We start from the raw sequence: 25,578 nt of genomic DNA, 5'->3' as shown, positions 1-25,578 counted from the left end.
GGACGTGCTGACAGGCGCATGCGCGAGCTGCCGTTTGCCTACTGGGCGATATGTCCTTACTCGCGAGTGTACTTAAAGTGAGTGTCCTTAAACCGGGGTATGCCTGTACTGATATTTGCAGAGAAACATTGTAGATTCTTGGAATATTTTCCTGCTAGTCTTTAAGGTACTTTCCTTTGGGAATCACTTACTCCCTATTTTTGGGTCACATCCTGTAAAGATTGAGAAGAAGATTTGAGAGAATGCTCCTTACAAATATCTGCAAGGACTGTACTGTATGTGGCATTTCTAGCCCTATGGAATTACTCTGTGACTGATTAAAAGAAGAGTGACACCTGCATCCTGGGCTCACGGTAAAGAGCATATAGGGCCATATTTACCTCCCCGTCTATTCAAGTGTCTTCCGACACTGGGAAGTGCCTTATGGTTTATCAAATACTGTAGCTTAGTAAATATTGGCCAACGTGTTTTTATGAAAACAGTATAACGAGAACATGATATGCCGCACAGCTGAAACTCCTGCGTATGTTCTGGCCTTCCAACATAAAAATCCATTACACATCTTCATTTAAACACACACAGCTTAAAAAAAAAGACAAGTAAAAATGGGCAGTGCTGAAGCAGACTTCGCTCGGCCAGTCCTGCTCGCAGGCGGGAGCTTAGGAAACGCACCTTGGAAGGCGGCCAAGTAAGAGATTGCAGCCATAGCCCCTTCTGCACACAGATATCAGAAGACCATTTCTGTTTGTTTAGCAAGACCAGCACCATGAGCCCTGTAACAAGTAGTGCTTATGAACTAAAGGTAATGACCTGCAATAAAAGCTTAGCATTCACATTTGTCTGGGTTCCCACAGGTCATTATAATTATAATACCCTTTGCTACGACCAGGGAACCGCATTGAATACAGGTTCATGGGACACACGTGGTTAATACGGGAAATTGTAGTTGGAGTTAAACATTTTATAAATCTATTCCCGATTCTTTCAGATTTCCTTCAATAAATTATTCTGCTGTTTCTGTTTCTTCCTCGGTATCCTTTAAAGTATAAAGCACTTGTGTTCCCTTCTTACCTCGTTCATGGTCATCTCGAGAGCTGACAAGAGATGGACTTGACCCCATATCCAGTATCTTCCAAACGTCCTGCAGAGAGCCGTCTCCTCCTGACCAGGAACCTTCTGGGTGCGGAGTCTGGACACTGTTCATTTTATGTACTTCAAGCGACGGGTGAGAGGACTTCTCATTTTGCTCAGGTATTTGGTCATCCACAAGAGAAGGTATAATCAACATCTAATGGATGAATAAATAGATTAAGCCAGCAGGCTTCATTGTATCATCAGCTTTCATTGTACCTGGGTAAACCAAATTTTCACTTGACTACAAACCGTCTTTTTGATCTGTGCACAGAATACGCGATCGGATAACTCAATATCTAATTAATTGAACAATAAGGAACAGACACACTGTACTATATTGGTTTCTATACTGCAACAGCAGTGAATATATAACGCCATTTCATAAATCAAATGTGGGATTTATCTCTATGTAACATCAACTGCATTTCCTTGATATATGACTAATTGGGTTATTATTACCATTTGTATACACGTATACCATATATCCTCCTTGACGATATCCTAGCGATGAAATATCTATTTGATCCTATTCAGAGATCACAGCATTCATACACCATTTAAAATCCGTGGTGTCCGAGTAGAAACCCTGGGTATACATGTTTTAGACACGCAATTACAAGCGTATATGATAAATCTAACATATTCCATTACCCCAGCTTCGTGCCTTCTCTGCACTCCACTATGGGGATTTTATTATATTTGTCACTGTATATAGTTATTTTCACTGTGTCACCTATTATTCCTTTGATGTAATAAAATTGTATTTTATTTTAATTACTGATCCTAATGTCTATCTGACAGCCTTTGCAGAAAAATGATCTGCTGGACCACTGTTGTCCTGTGTACCCTGTAAGCCATACATTGAGTGTAATAATTTGGAGGATCTTTTTTGGTCCGACTGGGATCAGTGCTGTGTACATTGAATACAACCCATTCCTAATGAAACTGTAATAGGCTCTATTGCCTGGAAACTCCCATTGACTTCAATAGGAATTTCCTTTTGATCATGTCTGGATCAACACTCACCGCAGTTAAATGAACAACCCCCATTATATGCAGCCCAGAGGCCCCACAGTGACCTGCAGACTGCCGGTTAGCCATCTATAAACAGCTGGTTTTCCCGCTTTTTCAAAATGACAGAAATAGGATTTTCTGAAACTTCCTGGTCTATGATTTTGTTGAAGAAAGCCGAAGAATTATTCTTACCAATAATTTTCTTTCCTCAAATCCCTCCATATTTACGATCTATTACCTATTACGGAAAGATTAATGGTCTATTAAATCCATAAAGTCTTGTGGCTGGGGTTGGTGAGGCCCTGAAATTATTCTGACTCAGGAGAATAATTCCAGAGCATACCTGCAAACCTTCACTTGACCCTTTGCTCTCCCTCTTGGGACACACAAAATTGGTATCCCTGTTTATTCGTATTGTGTCTTCCATACATCCTTCCAAGTGTGTAAGCCCAGGCTTCCTTGAATGATTGGCTTGCAGGAAGCGATGAATAAGGCCTCTTCTGCCTTCAATCCTGAGGTACATTTTGACTCTTGCCTCTTGAAATCTTCATAAATATTCATTTAGAGCAGTGGTTTCCAACCTTTTTTGGTTAAGGAACCCTATGTGAAATTCTGAGGAACCCCAACGCTATCTAACAGCGAGTCTGAGATCAGATGCATTGTAAATTCTTCTGTATTTGGTACAGTTTAAAAATGACCTGAAAATTACAGGGAACCCTTTAGGGATACCCGGGGAACCTTGGTTGAAAAACATTGATCTAGACAATCTCCAAATAGATATTGTCCTTTGAACGGTAAAGCACACCGCTTATTTTTGGAGTTGGAGTCTGCAATCCAAGAGTGGAGCCACAAAGCTCTTCCCTTGGCAACCGCTGAAGCTATTGTTCTTGCAGACAATGTGACCGAATCATAGGAAACCCCCGGAAAATAGTGGACAGTCTCTATGAGTCTTCTACCGCTTTCAATAACATGGACCTCTTCACCCCTTCCTAGATATCTTCTTGGATATTAGCCAGCCATACTGTGGTGCTGAAGCTATAGAAACAGGGGGCTTGTATGCAGCCCCCGCCATCAGATATACTTTCTTTAGACCACTGTTCATTTTTCTATCCATAGGGTGCCTGAAGGGAGCCCCTTCTTCCAGAGGGAGACTAGTAAGCCTTGTCAGCCTTGATATTCGAGTATCCACCTTAAGTGCCAAGTCCCAAAGGGACACCTCATGAAACTGAAAGGAGTACATCCTTCAGCGCGTGTAGCTGAAGCGTACTTTGTCTGGCTGCTCACATTCCTTTGATATTATCTCTTTGATTGCTTTCAGGACACAGAAAGTGGAATGCTTCTTTTGCTCTCCCTTGAACAGATACTGCAGAGAACTGGCTTGTATGTATGTATTTATATAGTGCCATTAATGTATATAGCGCTTTACAGCAGTAATACACGCGGCAATCATATAAATAACAAATAATACAAATAACACATAAAGGAGTCTTTAGTCTATAATTGGCATCTGCTGTGCAATGCACTTTCTGACCAGCAGACTTAGGGAGGATTTGTTCCTATATAGTACACCTAGTTTGGCATAGGTTTTGGATGTCACGGTATCAATGCGCAACACAAATGTTAAATGGGAGTCAAATCACATGCCCAAATATATGAAACTAGTAACAGGGGCTAAGATAGTATTAGAGTTGATTCTGATCTGTAGCTGAGATTGAGCTGAGAGAGATTGGCCTGTAGTTTGGGACAGTGTTTTTGTCCCCACTTTTGAAGAATGGGACAACTTTGGCAGTTTTCCAGGTCTTAGGGATATGGCCTGAAGACAAGATAGAGTTGATTATGGAAGCAAGCGGTTTGGCAATGGCTGGGGCACCAAGTCTTAGCAACTTAGATTGCAGTACGTCAGGTCCACATTGGCTGTTTAGTTTTAATTTGAGGTGCGCTTGTGTAATCTCCTCTTCAGATACTGGGCCACATTGAAAACTGTGGGCAGTTTTGGGAGAGGGTGGGGCTATAGAATGAGGTTCCTGTATGTAGTTCGGGTTGTGTTTCGCTAAGAAATTAGTAGCACACCCCACAAAGTAGTCATTGAATGCATTTGCAATGTCAGTGGGATTTGCAAAGGTAATATCCTCCTTAATGATATTACATGGTTGTTGATGGCTAGAAGGCTGGAATATAATGCTGATAACCTTCCAGAAGTTAGCTGGATTTGATGCATTCTGATGAAGATTGTCAGAGTAATATTGTGTTTTTGCGTGCCTTGTTTGCCATGTTCACATATTCCGCAGGCATCTGTAGTTATTAAGATCCTTAGTAGTGCCAGTTACTTTGTAGCTTTTCCACAAGCCATCCCTAAGATGGTAGAGTGATATAAGGTCGATTGTCACCCACGGAAGGTGGGCCCCCCGTACTCTAATTCTGCGTAGTGGAGCATGGGTATCACAGAGTTTTAAGAACTCGAATTGGAAATAGTCGAGTGCAGAATCGGTGTCAGGAATTAAGTCGATTCTGTACCAAGGGCAGCTGGTAAGGTCAGCCAGAAACTGTTGTGGGTTAAAGTTCCTAAATGTTCTAGTGAGGAGAACCGTAGGGCTTGATTGGGGTGATCTGATTTTCCTTGCACAGTACACTATTGCATGGTCACTGGAAATGTCAGGAAGGATGCCAGAGGATTGGATTCTGCTGGGACTAGAGGAGTGGATCCAGTCTAGCAAGGAATGGTTGTGAGATTTCAGGTTTGTCCGTGTTGGTTGGGAAATTAGTTGCGTTAGGTCAAGTAATTTAAATTTTATCTGGATTTTGTTGTTTTTAGGGTCGATCCAATTGTAGTTGAAATCCTCGAGAACTAGCAGCTCACTCTTCTCATTTTGGGAGGAAATTGAGCCAATAAACTGGGTGATATCAGTCAGGGATTGTAGTGGAGCTTTAGGGGGCCGGTAGATGCCAGCAATAAGAATGGGCTTAGAAAAGGGGATGGCCGATTTTGCCAAGTAGGATTTCAAAAGAGGGTGGGCTTGGGGGGGGGGGGGGGCAATATAGGAGCATAAATTGTAAGGTGTCTGCAATATAAAATAACACCCCTACTCCTCTCTTTGACCAGTGTTAGCAGTTGAATCTACTAAACATATGCACAGCAAGGGGGTCACCGGGAGACTTGTTCATGATCCTGAATGTCTAGGTGACCATACTATCGGGACAAAACAGATGGATATAACTGTATGCATCGCGGGCTTACCCTGAAGACAGCAGTGGGAAGATTGTGTCACAATGCCATACTTCCTCCATTTCTCTGCGCTGGGAGATGGGGGGGGGGGGGGGGGGGGTAGGGGGAGGTGTCAACATGTTCCTTGTAGGCATTTCAATGTCTGTGGGCCAGGGAAGTCATAAAGCATGTGTGCTCATGAACACAATGTCATAATGCCAGGCCAATCGGCACAGCGGTCTTTTAGAGGGAGACTGCCAACGGTATGGCATCTCGGCACCTCCCATCAGAGCCCCCGAACCTACAAAGGGTACATTTGTTTGGCCTGGATTGGCTGCAGTCTTCACGCCCACTACATGATGGCCCACCAACTCCGCCTGACCTCCACAGGCTTCCCAGATTACACCCGTCGTGGGGAATTTCGGCAGGCGGAACAGCTTCGCAACAAACAGCAATGTCCCTCAAACACCCCGCACTCATGTGCAAGGAGGAGAGTTGCCTTGTATTGAGGAGAAGCAATTGTGTTTGCTGTCCTGCTCAGCGATGCGGGAGGAACTTACCCGTTCGTTCTTACTGCCATGGATGGTAAAGAGGAAATACCGTTCAAAGTAGTGTAACCCATATCTGAAGGTTGAATGACAAGGCCAACACATTGTTGACACTGATCTGTCTCTTTCCCCACCATTGTTAAGAAGTTATTAATCAGAACATTTACCTTCATTGTACAGCAGGCATATTTTTTTATTAAAGTAAATCAACCAGAATAAAGTTTTTGTGAAATCCCCATCAGGTACGGAACAGTTTTTATTGGGATTTGATGAATTCCAACATTTTTATATTCTGATAACGATGTTGGAGTCATCGCAATTCAGTGAAACTCAGGAACAGAATCTGATCTCTCTTAATTATCACCGGAATGGTTTACCTGCATTTTGGAAAATCCTGGTGTGTCTCCGTTGTCTCTTTGGTGCTTTGCAATGAAGTTGGTACGATCTTTCGCAGAGAGTCTGGTTGAATGCTGATATTGGGCATACTGCAACTCCTACATTAACAAACACACATCAGACCACGTGTGATATTCTGGTCTCACACACAACTCTGCAGCTTACAGCTGTTACATGGTCACGGTACAAGCTACATCATTTGCCGTGTTGCGATATTACAAATGTAAGTGGGACTCGGGTTAAGCATTATACACGTTTTTAACGTAACCAAGAACCGGTGCAGTTAAGTGAGGGTAATAAGTGACATGTAAGGGGGTAGAGTAACACATATCGTAAATAACATCCCTGACTCCTAATGCACAATTGTGTGATGTGTTTAATATTTAGTTTAATATTCAATATATTGACAAATCTAATCTAATAGCTCAGATTTAAGGCGCATTTCCTGCGAATGTATTTGCTCCATTCTACCGGGTGTTTTACTTATCAGATATGGTGGGGTACATGAACATAAGCTCTGGTAATAAAAGTTCAGGCCCAACACTATTAGCTAAATGATCAATGATTTTATAAAGCAGAATAAACAGAATAATGTGAGATTATAAATAGCGGTTAAAGTGACCACGTAGAATTTTAGCAGAGGAGAGATGAAACCCAGACCCAGTTACAGGTACCTGGGATGTAAGCTGGTACTGGAGATCCTCCAAAGCAGAGAGACCATTTTGTGCTCCCGACACGTGCGGTTTGGAAGAAAGAGTTGGGAAGACGGACTGGAGGGGAGTCTGAGGCAGATTGGCTACAAAAACAAATGAAATTAGACATTTTTACCAATCAGAGCCAAGCTGTATAAATACGGTAGTTTGTGTAAAAACTAGCATAGCACTAAAGGTCTGCTCCCTGGTGATTAGAGAGTTAAAGAAGCCACACATTTAATGTCCAACATGTGTTTGTTTTTTTAACAATAAATCAGTTTTGTAGTATTAGATAATACTTACTGCATTAAAAAAAACACAAACTCTTTTGAGTTTTAAGCATCCTTTGGTTGCTGTAGCAGGTTTTAGCACATCTTCCCAGCAGTGAAATATATTTGGCAACAAATGATCATAAACAGGAAAATGCTGCAGTGTTCCCAGCAGGCGACTGTGTCTGAGCTGCAACAATAGACAATGTTACCTTACTAATATAAGGTTACATTGTATTTGAGGCATTCCACTGACTGAAGGATTTATTCAGTGCCGGCCATTAGGTGAACCCAGAGAGCAGGATACTCGCCGATTGATCGGCAGCTTAGGTAATTAGTATTCATTAAACGTAATCAAATGCTTCATATATCTACAATAATAACAGTGTGTGTGTCTGTCAGGGCTACAGCTCCATGAGCATGAAACCTTGACACCTGAAACCATGCCGGCATACTCAGGGGGTGTGCCCTTGGGGGTTCTTCTTTTAATCTATTTTTATTTAAACGCATTAATTATATGAATGATTAAAATATATCTGACAAGCAAGTCAGCCAGTGGGTTTTGTACCTGGTAGGCCAGGTCTGCACAACTTGTACGTGAGAAGGGCCGAACTGCTCCAAGGAAAAAAGTTTGGGGCCGCACGGGTAAAATCATCATCATCCTCATATATCTACCCCAGCACCCTTCATCATCATCCTCATATCTCACCCAAAAACCCTCATCATCAACCTTTGCAAGACTCCCCATCGATCTCTCATACCCCCATCTCTCCCCCTCATCCATACACATAATACCCCCCTGCACACCACACACATCCCACCCCCCTGCACCTCACATCACTCTCCCCCCTGCACCTCACATCTCTCTCCCCCCCTGCACCTCACATCTCTCTCCCCCCCTGCACCTCACATCTCTCTCCCCCCCTGCACCTCACATCTCTCTCCCCCCCTGCACCTCACATCTCTCTCCCCCCCTGCACCTCACATCTCTCTCCCCCCCTGCACCTCACATCTCTCTCCCCCCTGCACCTCACATCTCTCTCCCCCTCTGCACCTCACATCTCTCTCCCCCTCTGCACCTCACATCTCTCTCCCCCCTGCACCTCACATCTCTCGCCCCCAACCCATTTCAGCAGCCCCCCCAACCCATTTCAGCAGCCCCCCAGCCCATTTCAGCAGCCCCCCAGCCCATTTCAGCAGCCCCCCAACCCATTTCAGCAGCCCCCCAACCCATTTCAGCAGCAGCCCCAACCCTCATGGATGAACTACCCCCCCATGTTACCTGATGGCGGCAGTGGCAGCAGCAGAGGTGGTGGCGGCGACGGAGGCAACAGATGGCGGCAGGGATGCGCGCGAGGGATGCGCGCTCTTGCAGCAGACCCCGGAAGTTCCGGGTCGCGCTACACTGCTAGAGCGGGAGAGGGGGGGGGAGCGCGCTGTCACACACTGCTGGAGCTATAAAATTTACCCAGAAAGCAGACGAAGGAAGAGAGAAAGAGAGGAAGTCCGTTGGCACGTGTGGAGAAAGCCAGACTGCTGGAGAAGGAGAGAGGCGGAAAAGATTGGGGACATCATAAGGTATTAAAGGAAAGTGATGGAAGGGAGAGAGATGAGGGGGTGGGGAGAGATGAGGGGTGGGCGAGGGAGAGAAGAAGGGTGGGCGGAGGGAGAGAAGAGGGGTGGGCGGAGGGAAAAGGGGTGCAGAGAAGGGGGAGGTGAGAGGGAAGGGGGGGAGAGAGAGGAAGGGAATTTATTATTAGTAGTTTTGATTAGTGCTGCTTTAAGTCTGTACAAAGTGCTGCCAGTGGCAAGGGTCCTTGATTAAGGGGATCCTTGTAGCGGATGGCTAGCAGCAGGTCTGGAGAAAACAGTTTGTGAGGCCAAGGTCAGTCACTTTCCCAGAATTCTGCACGTGGGACTGGAAATCTACTCACTGCGCAAAAAGAGACCACCTCTAGCCAGGAGCGAGACCCCTCCCTGTTTACACAAAGCGCTCCCTTTTTTCATACCTTTGCACCAACTAGTATATCTAATGAAGGCGAGTGGCGAATGGGTGTGGGACGGAGGAGCATGTTTGACTATACAAAAGTACAATAAACCCTGCAAAGAAAGAGAGATGAGGCGTAGTAACACGGCGATGTAAGCTAGCTTGTTATTCACGTTATGCCTTTTGTCGTCGGTCTCCTGTCCCAGCTCTTTCAGTGTGGCAAAGCAAACTGGCTAAGGCGGCTGGAAAAAACCTCCAACTTTTTTCATCACAAATATTTTAACCGTGCTACGGACTTTCCTAATTACTTACTTCAGGACAAGACAGAGGCAAGATAACCAAGTGCAACTTCTGAGGCCTCTTTATTACACCACTTCCGTTCAGATACAGTGGTGTGAAAAAGAAAGTACACCCTCTTTGAATTCCATGGTTTTACATATCAGGACATAATAACGGTCATCTGTTCCTTAGCAGGTCTTAAAATGAGGTAAATACAACCTCAGATGAACAACAACACGTGACATATTACACCGTGTCATGATTTATTTAACAAAATGAAAGCCCAAATGGAGAAGCCATGTATGAAAAACTAAGTACACCTTATGATTCAATAGCTTGTAGAACCACCTTTAGCAGCAATAACTTGAAGTAATCGTTTTCTGTATGACTTTATCAGTCTCTCACATCGTTGTGGAGGAATTTTGGCCCACTCTTCTTTACAAAGTTGCTTCGGTTAATTGAGGTTTGTGGGCATTTGTTTATGCACAGCTCTCTTAAGGTCCAGCCACAGCATTTAAATCGAGTTGAGGTCTGGACTTTGACTGGGCCATTGCAACGCCTTGATTCTTTTCTTTTTCAGCCATTCTGTTGTAGATTTGCTGGTGTGCTTGGGATCATTGTCCTGTTGCATGACACAATTTCGGCCAAGCTTTAGCTGTCGGACAGATGGCCTCACATTTGACTCTAGAATACTTTGGTATACAGAGGAGTTCATGGTCGACTCAATGACTGCAAGGTTCCCAGGTCCTATGGTTGCAAAACAAGCCCAAATCATCACCCCTCCACCACCGTGCTTGACAGTTGGTATGAGGTGTTTGTGCTGCTATGCTGTGTTTGGTTTTCGCCAAATGTGGCGCTGTGCATTATGGCCAAAAATCTCCACTTTGGTCTTGTCTGCCCAAAGGACATTGTTCCAGAAGTCTTGTGGTTTGTTCAGATGCAACTTTGCCAAGCTAAGCCGTGCTGCCATGTTCTTTTTAGAGAGAAGATGCTTTCTCCTGGCAACCTTTCCAAACAAACCATACTTGTTCAGTCTTTTTCTAATTGTACTGTCATTTAACATGCTAACTGAGGCCTGTAGAGTCTGAGATGTAACTCTTGTTTTTTTTACAATTTCTCTGAGCATTGCACGGTCTGAGCTTGGGGTGAATTTGCTGGGACGTCCACTCCTGGGAAGATTGTAAACTGTCTTGAATGTTTTACATTTTTGAATAATCTTTCTCACTGTAGAATGATGGACTTTAAATTGTTTTGAAATGGCCTTATAACCCTTCCCAGATTGAAGGGCAGCAACAATTGCTTCTCTAAGATCATTGCTGATGTCTTTCCTCCTTGGCATTGTGTAAACACACACATGAATGCTCCAGACCAGCAAACTGCTAAAACTTTGCCTTTTATAGAGATGGTCACACTTGCTGATGATCAATTAATCAAGGGCATTTGATTAGCAGCACCTGTCTGCTACTTAGCATCTTAATTCCTATGGCAGCAATAAGGGTGTACTTAGTTTTTCACACATGGCTTCTCCATTTTGGCTTTATTTTGGTTAAATAAATCAGGACACGGTGTAATGTGTCATGTGTTGTTGTTCATCTGAGGTTGTATTTACCTAATTTTAAGACCTGCTAAGGAACAGAAGATTGTTATTATGTCCTGATATGTAAAACCATAGAATTCAAATAGGGTGTACTTTCTTTTTCACACGACTGTATATGGATGGATCTACACGTGATCTATTTTAAAGGAATCTTGGACTGGTCCTTAAGAGAATCAGTCCCAAGAACCCAGAGTTTGATTTCACCCTAGAAAGATGAAACCTTACAGTATTCTCTGACTCCGTGGACCTGCACAAAACATTACGACCGATTCCTGCTTGCAATGATCAAAGAATTCGAAGGACAAAAAGTTGACCACATGACAACCGGGGCAAGCAAGACAGGGGGGGCGCAGCAGAAAAAAAATTGCGCTCCCCTGCTCTAGTCTACAGGATTTAAACTTGGTTCCTTCTACACTCTTTACCGTCGGCTAATGCAGGTTCTGCTCGCAGCCTGTTCCCCATCTCAATCAGCTGCTGCTTCTCTATGCTGAGTTGGGAAATTTTCTTTGCGGCTACTTTCAGTTTGTTGTGCAGTAATTGAACATGGGCTTCTGGAGAAGCACCACCTGTGGCCCTAAACCAGGCCAACTTCTGCCGGAGGTTCAAGATCTCTTCCTGGAGCTGGTTCACAGATGTACTCTGAAACAAAACAAAAAAGCATAAATACATCCAGTTTACTGCATAACTGCTGGAATAGTAACCAGAAAATAGGACATTTTGGAGATTTAAGAAAAAGGACATTTTGACAACATCCTTGTACATCCAATTTTCTGGAACACTTTTCTTGTGCGCTAGAACCCGTTAAACATACAACAGGTGAAGTCAGGTCTGGCCGGCTTTGGAGGTAATATGAGCCACAGCAGACATGAACAAGATTGAGTTTTCACATGTACACCACTTGTAAGTACATGCGTGACTCACTAGCACAGGAGCCCTCTGACTGGCTCATTCCAACTTCAGGGCAGATACCTTCATACAGAGAATCATTAGCCAGGCAAAGATGGGGAGTTCTGTGATTTTAGGAACATTTCTTTCTGTAAATTATTTTAAATATAGTGGAGAAGTGGTGCTCTAAAATACTTGGATCTGTATCTTAATATTGAGAGGAAAAGAGCAAAGCACTGGGTAATGATTACTCAAATAATCAAGCACTGAACCTATAAAAGGACTCTAAAGTACCCTGAAGGTAGCACAGAGACACTTCCCCTGCCTCATTGGGTAGGCCCCAGGTAAACGTACTCACACACTCCCAGTTGCTCTATCCAAAGCGTGCAGCTGTATCCAGGTAAGTAGAATCCAAATGCATTGTGTGTGCAGCGCACAGCAAAAAGTTGAGAGAGAGCAGGTCTGGCAAAATAAACTCTTTAATGACAAGCCATAAAATAGAGGGTTGTAAGCCTTCTTCGCGTTTCGTGCAGGTTATGCACTTTATCAAGAAGTGACTTACACGATATACAGAGCATTTAAATACAGCTGTCTGCCGTTATTGGCGCCAAACGAATGACGTCATTAATCTAAGCAAACCAATGAAAATCGGTCATCTCGCGCATGCGCCGTATTACCAGGTACAGGAGGAGCCCCCACCCTATGGCACAACCAATCAGCACTCCCAGGGAGTCACACCCACCCGCGGGCTATGACGAGCCAGACCACAGTAATGCAAGGCACCCCCCGCCCCGTCGGTCCGCGCATGCGCGATTGAGCGAGGCTAGAACTGAAACTCAGCTCCCCTCCGTCCCCATAATACACGTGTGTGAATAAAGGTAAACATTGCCACGAGCTCACATAACAATAACATGCGCGCGCATCCGCACAATGCGCAAAGCGGTCAGTGGAAATCACGCACGCAATGTCGAGTATGCAATGCCCAAAGTTTAATAAAACATATATACAGAGACCGAGGGAGAGCTGATATCTGGCAGTCAATGGCAACAATACAAAACATATAGTGATACATAAAATAAAACAGTTACTCAATCAATGAGAAATATGATTAAAAAGTATATTCCTATACCAATTTAAAAACAAGTACAGGCATACCCCGCATTAACATACGCAATGGGACCGGAGCATGTATGTAAAACGAAAATGTACTTAAAGTGAAGCACTACCTTTTCCCACTTATCGATGCATGTTCTGTACGGCAATCGTCATATACGTGCATAACTGATGTAAATAACGCATTTGTAACATGCTCTATAGTCTCCCCGCTTGCGCACAGCTTCGGTACAGGTAGGGCGCCGGTATTGCTGTTCAGGACGTTCTGACAGGCACATGCGTGAGCTGCCGTTTGCCTATTGGGCGACATGTATTTACTCGCGAGTGTACTTAAAGTGAGTGTCCTTAAAGTGGGGTATGCCTGTATACAACTCTCTGGAGGTTATAGAGGCCATAATAATGACGACTGGATCATCATCTTGAAAAATGTGTGGATTTTGTCCAATAGAGATATAATAATTATAATTGCTACAAAAAATGCTATTAAGTACTCCATAGATTAATGCAGTGAGGGCATTAAATATCGGATTCCTATAATCAACCATTAACAAAATAAATCTTACAGTACAGTATATCCTGACAATCTGACTCATATAATCACAAATATACTATCATAATAATTGATAAAATATGAGTGAAGATCAACTGATAAGATTGGGATACCCAAGGGGTTCAATACAGGGCTTAATGCTTGAAAATATATCCATATTGATCATATAATCTCATAACAATACACAGATCAAATAATGTACATAATAACAAGACAAAACAGCCATGATATTCAGACATTGCTTCCTGATGTCTATAACTGATATTAAGAGAAATGTAGCTCAAAAGTTTTAGGGAACTTATGGATTTCCAAAATAATAGGATTCATGTCAGGAAATGATTAATACTCCACTCTATATTAATCCCGTCTGGAAATCTTGTCTTTAACGTGAAAATCCAATAAGATTCTCTACAATCCAGGTTTTTAACCATATCACCTCTTCTTTCCTTTTCAAAAATCCTCTCTATACCAATGAAAGAAAAATTGTTGATGCCCCCTTCTCCACATTCTGTAAAGTGTTTAGATACAGGATGCTGTAAATCGTTTTTCCTAATAAGTCTATAATGCTCCTGCACCCTGATTTTAAGGGCCCTCGTAGTCCTGCCAACATATCTCTTCCCACAGCCACAGTTGATAAGATAAACTACATACGTAGTGTTACAGTTAATGAAAGAATGAATATTGTAACGTTTGTGTGGACTGTGGGAAAATATATGATTACATGGCTTCATGAAATTACACATACTGCAATGATTGCATCCAAAGGATCCCCTCGTGGCAAAGGAATTAGGATTACCAACAGGGGTGGAAATAACACTGGGAGAAATAAATGTAGCTAAAGTTTTTGCTTTTCGGTATACAAATGTTGGTCCCCTCTCAGTGTATTCACAAAATATGGGATCCATACGCAATAGTTCCCAGTGTTTGTTGATAATCCTATTCACCTGGCCACTAGATTTGTTATATTGGGAAACAAATAAGGGACATACTTTGTTATTATCTGTCCCTACATTAATATCCAAAGAATTTTTTCCATGACCCCCATCCCCTACCCTGGATCTCTTCAAAGGGAGTAAAGTATTCCTATCAACTTTTGTTATCTCTTGCAATGTAGATTGGAGGGTCTCCCGATCATAGCCTCTTTCTATGAATCGGTTGGTCAGCTCCTCAGACTGAGTATAGAAATCGCTGATAGTAGAGCAATTCCTCCTCAGTCTGAGGTACTGACCCTTTGGAATACCTGAAATCACTGACCTGGGGTGACAGCTGACCGCTCTTAAGAAACAATTTCTAGAATTAGTTTTTTTATATACATCTGATTGTATTTTATGATTCATGTCTATATAAAATAGAATGTCCAGGAAGCTGATGTGATGTGCATTGTGATTGGTTGTAAATTGAATATCTAATGTATTATCATTAACATAATCAAAAAAACGTCATAGCCCGCGGGTGGGTGTGACTCCCTGGGAGTGCTGATTGGTTGTGCCATAGGGTGGGGGCTCCTCCTGTACCTGGTAATACGGCGCATGCGCGAGATGACCGATTTTCATTGGTTTGCTTAGATTAATGACGTCATTCGTTTAGCGCCAAAAACGGCAGTCAGCTGTATTTAAATGCTCTGTATATCGTGTGAGTCACTTCTTGATAAAGTGCATAACCTGCACGAAACGCGTAGAAGGCTTACAACCCTCTATTTTATGGCTTGTCGTTAAAGAGTTTATTTTGCCAGACCTGCTCTCTCTCAACTTTTTGCTGTGCGCTGCACACACAATGCATTTGTAAATTATTTTAAAACTGCCTCTTTTAAATAAGACGTTGCATCTCCTATTAATACTTATTCCTTCACACTGTACATTCTACTAACTTGGCCGATCAAAACGTAAAAATTGACTCTATATAGAGAAAAAAGTTTTTTTGTATCACAACAGACAGAATCATACATCATAACTAATCTTTGTATGAAACTAGGTCTCCATGCATAAGCAACAAAGAGGTAAAGAGGTTTTGCACAAACACACCATCATTATCTTCAGTCCGTGTCTCCCCACTGCATGGATGAAGCCTCCCCAATGATCTCCCAGGTCCTGTGGTTACAGCCGCTCTTCTCCACGTCGCTCCCACACATTCCCTCATCTCATCCTCCCCAGCCCGTGTCTCCCCACTGCTGGATGAAGCCTCCCCAATGATCTCCAGGTCCTGTGGTTACAGCCGCTCTTCTCCACGTCGCTCCCACATTCCCCAGCCTGTGTCTCCCCACTGCTTGATGAAGCCTCCCCAATGATCTTCCAGGTTTGCGGTTACAGCCGCTCTTCTCCACGTCGCTCCCACACATTCCCTCATCCCATCCTCCCCAGCCCGTGTCTCCCCACTGCTGGATGAAGCCTCCCCAGTGATCTTCCAGGTACTGTGGTTACAAGCCTATTTTCTCCATGTTGCTCAAACACATTTTCTGATTTCATCCTCTTATCTTACTTTGGGTCGTAGTCCTGGTCCTTTGATATCTCTTGGAATCTAGTTGAGTACCATCTTCGTCCAACGATGGTAATTTAATCTTGCAATATTCCCGGCTCGCTGCCATTTTAATTTCTTCACCCTTATGATTGTTAATGACTTGTTTGCTTTCAAACCCATTCATTCTGTTTCTTAAGATGAATACTTGGTATTATCTGTAACTCACCTCCTAAAGGGTTACTAACATGGCTGTTGTATGCTGGGCCCTACCCTGGGTTGCTATTGGGTTACAGACGTCACGCAGAGGTGTTTAAGAAGAAGGGACTATTGTAGAAGGTTAGGTTCCCAGAGGTCAAGAGGAAAGGAGCCTCGGGGAGAGTAGATAAGGATGTTTATAAAGTAACTAGCTGAGAGACCCGGCGTTGCCCGGGATGTGAACCGTGCTCACACTGACACACACTGCTCATTGTTCACACTGCACACACACACTGCACACACACTGCTCATTGGTCGCACTGACGCACACTGCGCACACACAGCTCACAGTGAAACACACTGCACACTGCACACACTGACACACACTGCACACTGCACACACACTGCTCACTGCTCACACTGCACACACACACATACACAGCTCATTGCTCACACTGACACACTGCACACACACTGGTCACACTGCACACACTGACACACACTGCATACTGCACACACACTGCTCAATGGTCACACTGCACACTGCACACACACTGCTCAGACTGACACACACTGCATACTGCACACACACTGCTCATTGGTCACACTGCACACACTGACACACTGCTCATTGGTCACACTGCACACACTGCACACACACTGCTCACACTGACACACACTGCTCACACTGCACACACAGTGGTCATTGCTCACACAGCACACACTGCTCATTGCTCACACTGCACAATGCACCACACACACACACACACACACACACACACACACACACACACACACACACACACACACACACACACACACACACACACACACACACACAGTTACAGACAATCACAGACAGTTACACACTCTCACACACACTTTCACAGTTTCAAACAGTTTCACACAGTCATAGACACTTACACAGACTTACACACTCACACACTGTGAAACACTTACACACACTGTCACACACAGTTACACACAGTCACACACAGTCACAGACACTTACACACAGTTTCACACAGTCACAGACACTTACACACACTTACACACAGTCACAGACACTCACACACAGTTTCACACAGTCACAGACACTTACACACAGTTTCACACAGTCACAGACACTTACACACAGTCTCACACAATTACACACACCAGCACCAACACCCGCTCCCCCTCCCCTCCTCCTGCGCAGGCAGCGGGGACAACGGTGGGGAGAAGGTGAAGCGGGGACCGGAGGGGCATCCCCCCTCCCATCTCACGTCCCGCGGCCTGTCACACGGTGACAGGGGGGAGCCGGGAGCGGAGGGGCATCCCCCCTCCCATCTCACGTCCCGCGGCCTGTCACGCGGTGACAGGGGGGAGCCGGGAGCGGAGGGGCATCCCCCCTCCCATCTCACGTCCCGCGGCCTAGGGGGGAGCCGGGACCTGAGGGGCATCCCCCCTCCCATCTCACGTCCCGCGGCCTAGGGGGGAGCCGGGAGCGGAAGGGCATCCCCCCTCCCATCCCGCGGCCTGTCACGCAATGACAGTTGGGAGCCGGGAGCGGAGGGGCAAGAGCAGCACGTAGCATGTGGAGGGGGGGGGGGGAGCTCACCCGTCCTGCCGCTGCCTCACTCATCCGGCCGCTGCCTCACTCATCAGCGTGTTGTGGCCGCTCCCCCGCGTGTGTCCCGGGCGCTCGCTCCGCTCCCCCGCTGACTGTAGCGGCGCCGGGGTGTGAGCTTGGGGGGGTGGGGGGGGGTGTGAGCTTGGGGGGGGGGTGAGGTGTGTGTGAGCTTGGGGGGGGGGGGGGGGTGGGAATGTGTGTGTGTGTGTACACGGGACTCCGGGTAAGTTCGGGCACAGGGAGGGTGGGGGGGGTGTGGAAGTTGAGGTGCGGTCCAGCTGACGGGGGAGAGTGAGGGGCACCGGGAGGGGATTTTGTGTGTGTGTCCCCGTCCGTGTCCCTGTGTGTCCCTGTATGTCCTTTGGCCCGTCACTCCGCCTCAGGCCAATGAGAGGTGTGCGGGGGCGGGCCAAGGGACCAATGAGATTTCCCCTAGGGACACCGGACATCCAGGCAGGCAGGCAGGCATACAGTGCTTTCACTAATATAGTATAAGATAGCATAGACCATGCCCCCCTGTTTATTATGTTGTAGATAGGGACAGTAATCGTTAAGATAGGATCCCCAAAAGTAGGAATGGAGTCCTGAATAGTTAAATGAAAAGTGATACGGCGTGCCACGGAGGGCCTCAGGAAAGAGGGCTCCCCGGTGCCGGTGGTTTAGCTCTACGGCAGTAATGTTCCTCATCAGTCTGCGTGGAAGTGGCAGTTCCCAAACAGGCAGAGAGGTATTGGGTCAAGTAAGCAAGACCCGCTGGGATTCCCATAGGGGCCCGAGTGGTCCAATTAATACCGATAATGGTTCCGAGGCAACAAGGGAGGCCGGGTCCCACACTGACTCAGGGCAGCTAAGTCAAAGCACCTCCATTTGAGTGTTAAGAGTGGGCACTGATGCAAGAACCGCATTCATGTATGTCTCATAAAATCCAGTACAATGTTGTCAACATGCGTATGAGCGGTCCCTGTGATTGGGGACACACATACATGACAGTTGTACTACAAACGTTCCTTGCGCCCATTATTCTACAACCTTGCCTCCTCATCGCCCAGCCACGAGAATCCAGCCCCTGAGTCACGGTAACCCCATGCGGAGCAGACATATATAACACACTGATGGAATCTACTTCCTTTAATTGTTTGAACCTTCTTCATTTTCTACGCATTTAGGTTTCAAGTTTCACATCGAACACTTTCCTCTTGAGATACAGAATCTAGAGTCAATCAGCACTGCTACTACATATATGAGCAAAAAGAATGGCGCACACATGTACTGGATACAGGTCTCCCTAAACCCTAGACAGATACAAACATAATAGACTACCTGCAGCACTCATAACCCGCTGTGCCACGTATAGTGTGTCAAACACAAAGCAATTGAATGTAAAGAGAGCAGACAAGTCTCATAAACAAAGCACATTGCACAGGGCACTGACAGGATGCAGCTACCCAAACAGATACGCCCACAGAGAGGGGTAAACCCAGGAGGACGGGGGGACAAGGAAGACTAACACACTGATCTACACTAACATATCACAATAAAGGGGGAAAAAGGTGCTCTCTTTACATTAAATTGCTTTGTGTTTGACCACTATACGTGGCACGGCGGGTTATGAGTGCTGCAGGTAGTCTCTTACTTTCCTCGAGGCACAGTTGAAGGTTTTCATGAAACATAGTTGTATATCTTCCAAATGCCTCCATTCCCACTTCATTCTACTATTGATTACATACGAAAGGTTCCCATTCACTGATACTTGCTGTCCAAGCTAGAACATACTGTAGCTTTCTACTACTTCTAGTTTTATTCCATTTCTTTTGATCTTTGTAGAGTTGACACATTTATTGAACATCACTTTGGTCTTGCTCACATCCATAATTCTTCATACTCCCACCTTCTTACTGGTTCCGATGAGTTCTTGGATTTGTGGCCGGAGGTCTTTTGGACTTGTGGCAAAAAAAACAAACAAACAATGTCGTCTGCAAATTGTACGTGACTTAAGTATTCACCGTTGCTTTTGATTCCTTAAAATTAGGTGGCTGGTTGTATACTGCAGGAAATCACATATTTTATAACTTGGATGTGGTCCGTTTGCTGTAGCCACTGAAATCCCTGATTGTACTGTAGGCTGGGAAAAGTCCTGGGTCTGTTGCCACAGACGAGCAAGTAACTTTGTAAAAATGTTGCAAGTGATTGGAAGTAGTAGTAGAGGCCGGGAGAGGGAACGTGGCTCTGTGCAGATCCGCAACCCACGGAGCGCATGTATTCAAGTAACAGCGACCGGAGGTTTCTAATTATTAGAGATGATATAGGGAAGCATAGCACACCATTGCTACTAATAGATTGCCACGATTCTGTATAGGGACCCTCTCCTACTTCTAATCTATTCTACTACCTCCTATCCTTCTCCCTGTTTAGATGAGGATACACTATAGGCATATCTCAATCACACTATTTGTTAGCGGGGATATTTTATTGGTGGCCTAGAAATAATTTAATCCTGGCAACAGTGATTTCGATATCAATTTACTATTATCACTATTAGCTACTGTGTAACTCAATGTATATCCAGACTCTCCAATTACTGTGAGTGTATTTGACAGGAGCTTATCTTTAGCTGCCTACAACTACAACCATTTTTCTTTTAATCCTCATTAATGATCTAATTGGATGTTTATTTAAGTATATAGCTATGTGAGCCTTTTTCAAAGGCATTTTTACAGAGGTTTGATCCTGTTAAAAGCTCTATTTGCATTATATACACGTTCTCTCCATTCCTTTCTATTTGCATTGTGACGGAGTGCCACGAGCACAATGACACTCTGTCTTCTTCTTGTTGCTATTGATAAATCCCCCTTCGGTTGAGGACCTACCTTTCGCTATAGGTTTGTGCTGTTATTGGGGCTAATCGAGGATTATTTGTATCTGTCAAGTGATTGGAAGTAGACTGATTGGTCTGTAGTTATTGATGTCTTCTTGGTCACCTTTGTATGGATGAAGATAACTACGACACACACACACACACACACACACACACACACACACACACACACACAGATCTATATTTGCTCAACAGATAACACTCAAATGACATTTTTGAATTTGTTCTCTAGCCTGGACACAAGGAATTTAAGTTAAGGTTATTTAAATCTCTTACCTCATTTCCCAGACCGACAACCTGTAGCCTTTGCTGGAGATTTCCTTTGAGATATTCCCCAGCCTCTTTCCTGGCCTCTGCCGGCGGTAACTCCAGCTCAGCCCGTCGCTGGTGTAGGCCGGCGAGAGCAGCCTGGCTGGGACGAGACTCATTAGCCAGCTGTAACTGCTCCATTTGTGCCTGCTTCTGATGGACCTGGGAATTATTCATCGGAATTAGAGGCTGGGACAGAGGAAAGGATTGCAGCGGTGTCAGAGGAAAGGAAAGGAATTCGCTAAAAGAGACAGACAATTTAATGACATCCTCATGAAAATCCCAACTAAGGCTTTGGGTTTGATCAGAAAAATAATTGATTCTATTTTGATATAAGACCACAATGTACTGCTATTATCTCTGTATCTAGTAAAGGTTGGCGAATCAAGGGTAATTAAAGATTGTACCTTGTGTGTAAGTTCTGTTACCATGAAGTGCAAGTGAGCAGCTCTGGCCTCCAGCTGCCTATTCGCTGCAACAGAAGGGACTTGATCTGCTCTTAAAGGACCTGAAAGAGGAAGAAATGTGTTTAGGGGAAACTTCCTGATGCTGGGGATGAAATTAAACAGTTATGAAGTAAAATGTGTAATAAAAGCCACTTTAACCAGCGAGCTCCCTTAAAGACTATCACCATTACCTCCCAAAAACTTCAAGGCTGCTTTTGGGAGGTTAGGGACACGATTGTAACAGAACATTGAAGGTTTCATTCAAGCTGCGGATGTGGTTTTGGATATGCCCGTTCTCAAGGGGCACTAGCTGTGCTGATGTAGGGGCCGCAAGAATTTCTTTAGGACTCAATACTGCTTCCAGCTGCACTTCCATTATTCTGTGCTCATCTTCAGGTGGTTGGGTATAATCTACAGGCGGTCCTCTGTTATCCAACGGGACCCGTTCTGGGAGTAGCGTTGGATAGTGAAACCGCTGTAAAGTGAGTCCCATGTTAATCAGTGGCGGTGAGCGTCGGATAACACATTCCGGCGCCGAAAAACAGCCAATAGGGTTGCATTGTAAAGCGTTGGATATGCCATTCGTTGTGAAGTGGAACGTTGGATAACGAGGACTACCTGTAAACCCATAAGTACACCAACTGTAGAGAACCGAAAACAACAAAACAGTTTCTTTAATCATTTCGTGGCAGATAGGCCAGAGATACAATGCTTCCAGCCCTGAAGGGAGCAGTGTGAAAAGGCGTGACGCCAGGAGGAACGGCGACGTGCCCTGTTCTGTCTTATTAGATAAATACATTCCTATGTATTCTCCTCTATGTGAATGTGACGTCTGAAATCAAAATAAAAAGTTACCACGAGTGGCCACGTTGTCCTGTGTTTCAGTGGCACAAAGAGACTCCATTTCTTCCCTCATCTGTCCAATCACTGTGCGCAGTTCGGCATTTTGTTCCTGCAATTTGTGAATTTCACTGGAGTGGGAAACATTGTGAAAGTCTTGGTTTTCTTCGGCAATTATCTGTGAATATGGAAGTCAGCGATGAATATCAGGGTATGTGTGACTGTGGAAGGGAGAGATGAATATCAGGGTATGTGTGACTCTGGGAGGGAGAGATGAATATCAGGGTATGTGTGACTGTGGAAGGGAGAGATGAATATCAGGGTATGTGTGATTGTGGAAGGGAGAGATGAATATCAGGGTATGTGTGACTGGAAGGGAGAGATGAATATCAGGGTATGTGTGACTGGAAGGGAGAGATGAATATTAGGGTATGTGTGACTGTGGAAGGGAGAGATGAATATCAGGGTATGTGTGACTGTGGAAAGGAGCGATGAATATCAGGGTATGTGTGAATATGGAAGTCAGCGATGAATATCAGGGTATGTGTGACTGGGAGGGAGTGATGAATATCAGGGTATGTGTGACTGTGGAAGGGAGTGATGAATATCAGGGTATGTGTGACTGTGGGAGGGAGAGATGAATATCAGGGTATGTGTGACTGTGGAAGGGAGAGATGAATATCAGGGTATGTGTGATTGTGGAAGGGAGAGATGAATATCAGGGTATGTGTGACTCTGGGAGGGAGTGATGAATATCAGGGTATGTGTGACTCTGGGAGGGAGTGATGAATATCAGGGTATGTGTGATTGTGGAAGGGAGAGATGAATATCAGGGTATGTGTGACTCTGGGAGGGAGTGATGAATATCAGGGTATGTGTGACTCTGGGAGGGAGTGATGAATATCAGGGTATGTGTGACTGTGGAAGGGAGAGATGAATATCAGGGTATGTGTGACTGTGGAAAGGAGCGATGAATATCAGGGTATGTGTGACTGTGGAAAGGAGCGATGAATATCAGGGTATGTGTGACTGTGGAAAGGAGCGATGAATATCAGGGTATGTGTGACTCTGGGAGGGAGTGATGAATATCAGGGTATGTGTGACTGTGGAAAGGAGCGATGAATATCAGAAGGTATGTGTGACTGTTACATAGTTACATTGTAGATGTACGTGTGACTGTGGAAGGAAATGATGAATATCAGGGTATGTGTGACTGTGGAAAGGAGCGATGAATATCAGGGTATGTGTGACTGTGGAAGGGAGAGATGAATATCAGGGTATGTGTGACTGTGGAAGGGAGTGATGAATATCAGGGTATGTGTGACTGTGGAAGGGAGAGATGAATATCAGGGTATGTGTGACTGTGGAAGGGAGAGATGAATATCAGGGTATGTGTGACTGTGGGAGGGAGTGATGAATATCAGGGTATGTGTGACTGTGGAAGGAAATGATGAATATCAGGGTATGTGTGACTGTGGAAAGGAGCGATGAATATCAGGGTATGTGTGACTGTGGAAGGGAGAGATGAATATCAGGGTATGTGTGACTGGAAGGGAGTGATGAATATCAGGGTATGTGTGACTGTGGAAGGGAGAGATGAATATCAGGGTATGAGTGACTGTGGAAAGGAGCGATGAATATCAGGGTATGTGTGACTGTGGAAGGGAGAGATGAATATCAGGGTATGTGTGACTGTGGAAGGGAGAGATGAATATCAGGGTATGTGTGACTGTGAAAGGGAGCGATGGATATCAGGGTATGTGTGACTGTGGAAGGGAGAGATGAATATCAGGGTATGTGTGACTGTGGAAGGGAGAGATGAATATCAGGGTATGTGTGACTCTGGGAGGGACTGATGAATACAAGGGTATGTGTGACTGTGGAAAGGAGCGATGAATATCAGGGTATGTGTGACTCTGGGAGGGAGTGATGAATACAAGGGTATGTGTGACTGTGGAAAGGAGCGATGAATATCAGGGTATGTGTGACTGTGGAAGGGAGAGATGAATATCAGGGTATGTGTGACTGTGGAAGGGAGAGATGAATATCAGGGTATGTGTGACTGTGGAAGGGAGAGATGAATATCAGGGTATGTGTGACTGTGGAAGGGAGAGATGAATATCAGGGTATGTGTGACTCTGGGAGGTAGTGATGAATATCAGGGTATGTGTGACTGTGGAAAAAAACAATAAATATCAGACGGTATCAGGGTATGTGTGACTGTTACACGTACATCTACAATGTAACTATGTGACTGTGAAAGGAAATGATGAATATCAGGGTATGTGTGACTGTTACACGTACATCTACAATGTAACTATGTGACTGTGGAAAGGAGCGATGAATATCAGGGTATGTGTGACTGTGGAAGGGAGTGATGAATATCAGGGTATGTGTGACTGTGGAAGGGAGTGATGAATATCAGGGTATGTGTGACTGTGGAAGGGAGCGATGAATATCAGGAGGTGCGAGATTGTGAAAAGGAGCGATGAATATCAGGATATGTGTGACTGTTACATAGTTACATAGTTGATGAAGTTGAAAAAAGACATAAATGCTAAATTTAGACGACAGATACTTATCCTATATTTGTATTTACAGTATTTTGATCCAGAGGAGGGCAAACAAACACCCCAGTGACAGATCATCCAATGTCTCAAACAGAAAATCTAATTCTTTCCTGACTCCAAATAAGGCAATCAGATATCTCACTGAATCAACATCTATCCCTGTAAAGTGTACACCTTTCCTTCCTAGAAAGATGGTTGCAACAGGGTAGGGGAGCGCAAAACATAAAAAAAAGATGTACATATGATAATCGGTGACAATCATAAAATAAAGAATTGTAATAAACACGATAAATGCAGCTGTGGCATTGCATGCAGCTGGGTGCACGGAGGTGGGGGGATAGGTGGAATGGGTAAGACTATGCTATAATACTAGTGACTTACACGGGCCGAGTGTAAGTCAGTGTTACACAAGGTGTCTTTAATCCAACTGATGTTCCCCAAACTGTGTGAGTTCCAGGTGCTCCACTTCTAATGCTACTGGTGTAACAGTGGCGATAACGTAGGTGGCAATAAAATATATATATATATATATATATATATATATATATATATACACACAGTGCTTGACAAATCACCCAAAAATCTACTCGCCGAACCCAAAAATCTACTCG

At 44.6% G+C, this 25,578-nt stretch overlaps 2 protein-coding genes across 4 annotated transcripts in view; one reads left to right on the top strand and one right to left on the bottom strand.

The window, feature by feature from the left end:
• SLC16A3 (solute carrier family 16 member 3) overlaps positions 1-25,578 on the top strand; it is a 140,938-nt gene that overhangs the window by 8,962 nt on the left and 106,398 nt on the right. The window lies entirely within an intron of this gene.
• The window catches only part of CCDC57 (coiled-coil domain containing 57), a 94,233-nt gene that overhangs the window by 6,537 nt on the left and 62,118 nt on the right, over positions 1-25,578 (bottom strand). For 2 of the 3 annotated variants that reach the window (XM_075579980.1, XM_075579981.1), the window contains 7 exons: positions 22,413-22,575; positions 21,519-21,619; positions 21,079-21,273; positions 11,541-11,757; positions 6,969-7,090; positions 6,276-6,392; positions 1,072-1,288 (listed from right to left, as the gene is read on the bottom strand). In XM_075579980.1, coding sequence (XP_075436095.1) covers positions 1,072-1,288; positions 6,276-6,392; positions 6,969-7,090; positions 11,541-11,757; positions 21,079-21,273; positions 21,519-21,619; positions 22,413-22,575 — 1,132 coding nt within the window. The remainder of the gene's footprint in view (positions 1-1,071; positions 1,289-6,275; positions 6,393-6,968; positions 7,091-11,540; positions 11,758-21,078; positions 21,274-21,518; positions 21,620-22,412; positions 22,576-25,578) is intronic. The other variant, XM_075579982.1, reaches the window with a different exon arrangement.

Source organism: Ascaphus truei, chromosome 22, assembly GCF_040206685.1.
Source record: "Ascaphus truei isolate aAscTru1 chromosome 22, aAscTru1.hap1, whole genome shotgun sequence".
Lineage (NCBI taxonomy): Eukaryota > Metazoa > Chordata > Amphibia > Anura > Ascaphidae > Ascaphus > Ascaphus truei.
Note: the sequence above shows the minus strand (reverse complement) of the source record. Positions and strands in the feature narration are given on the sequence as shown.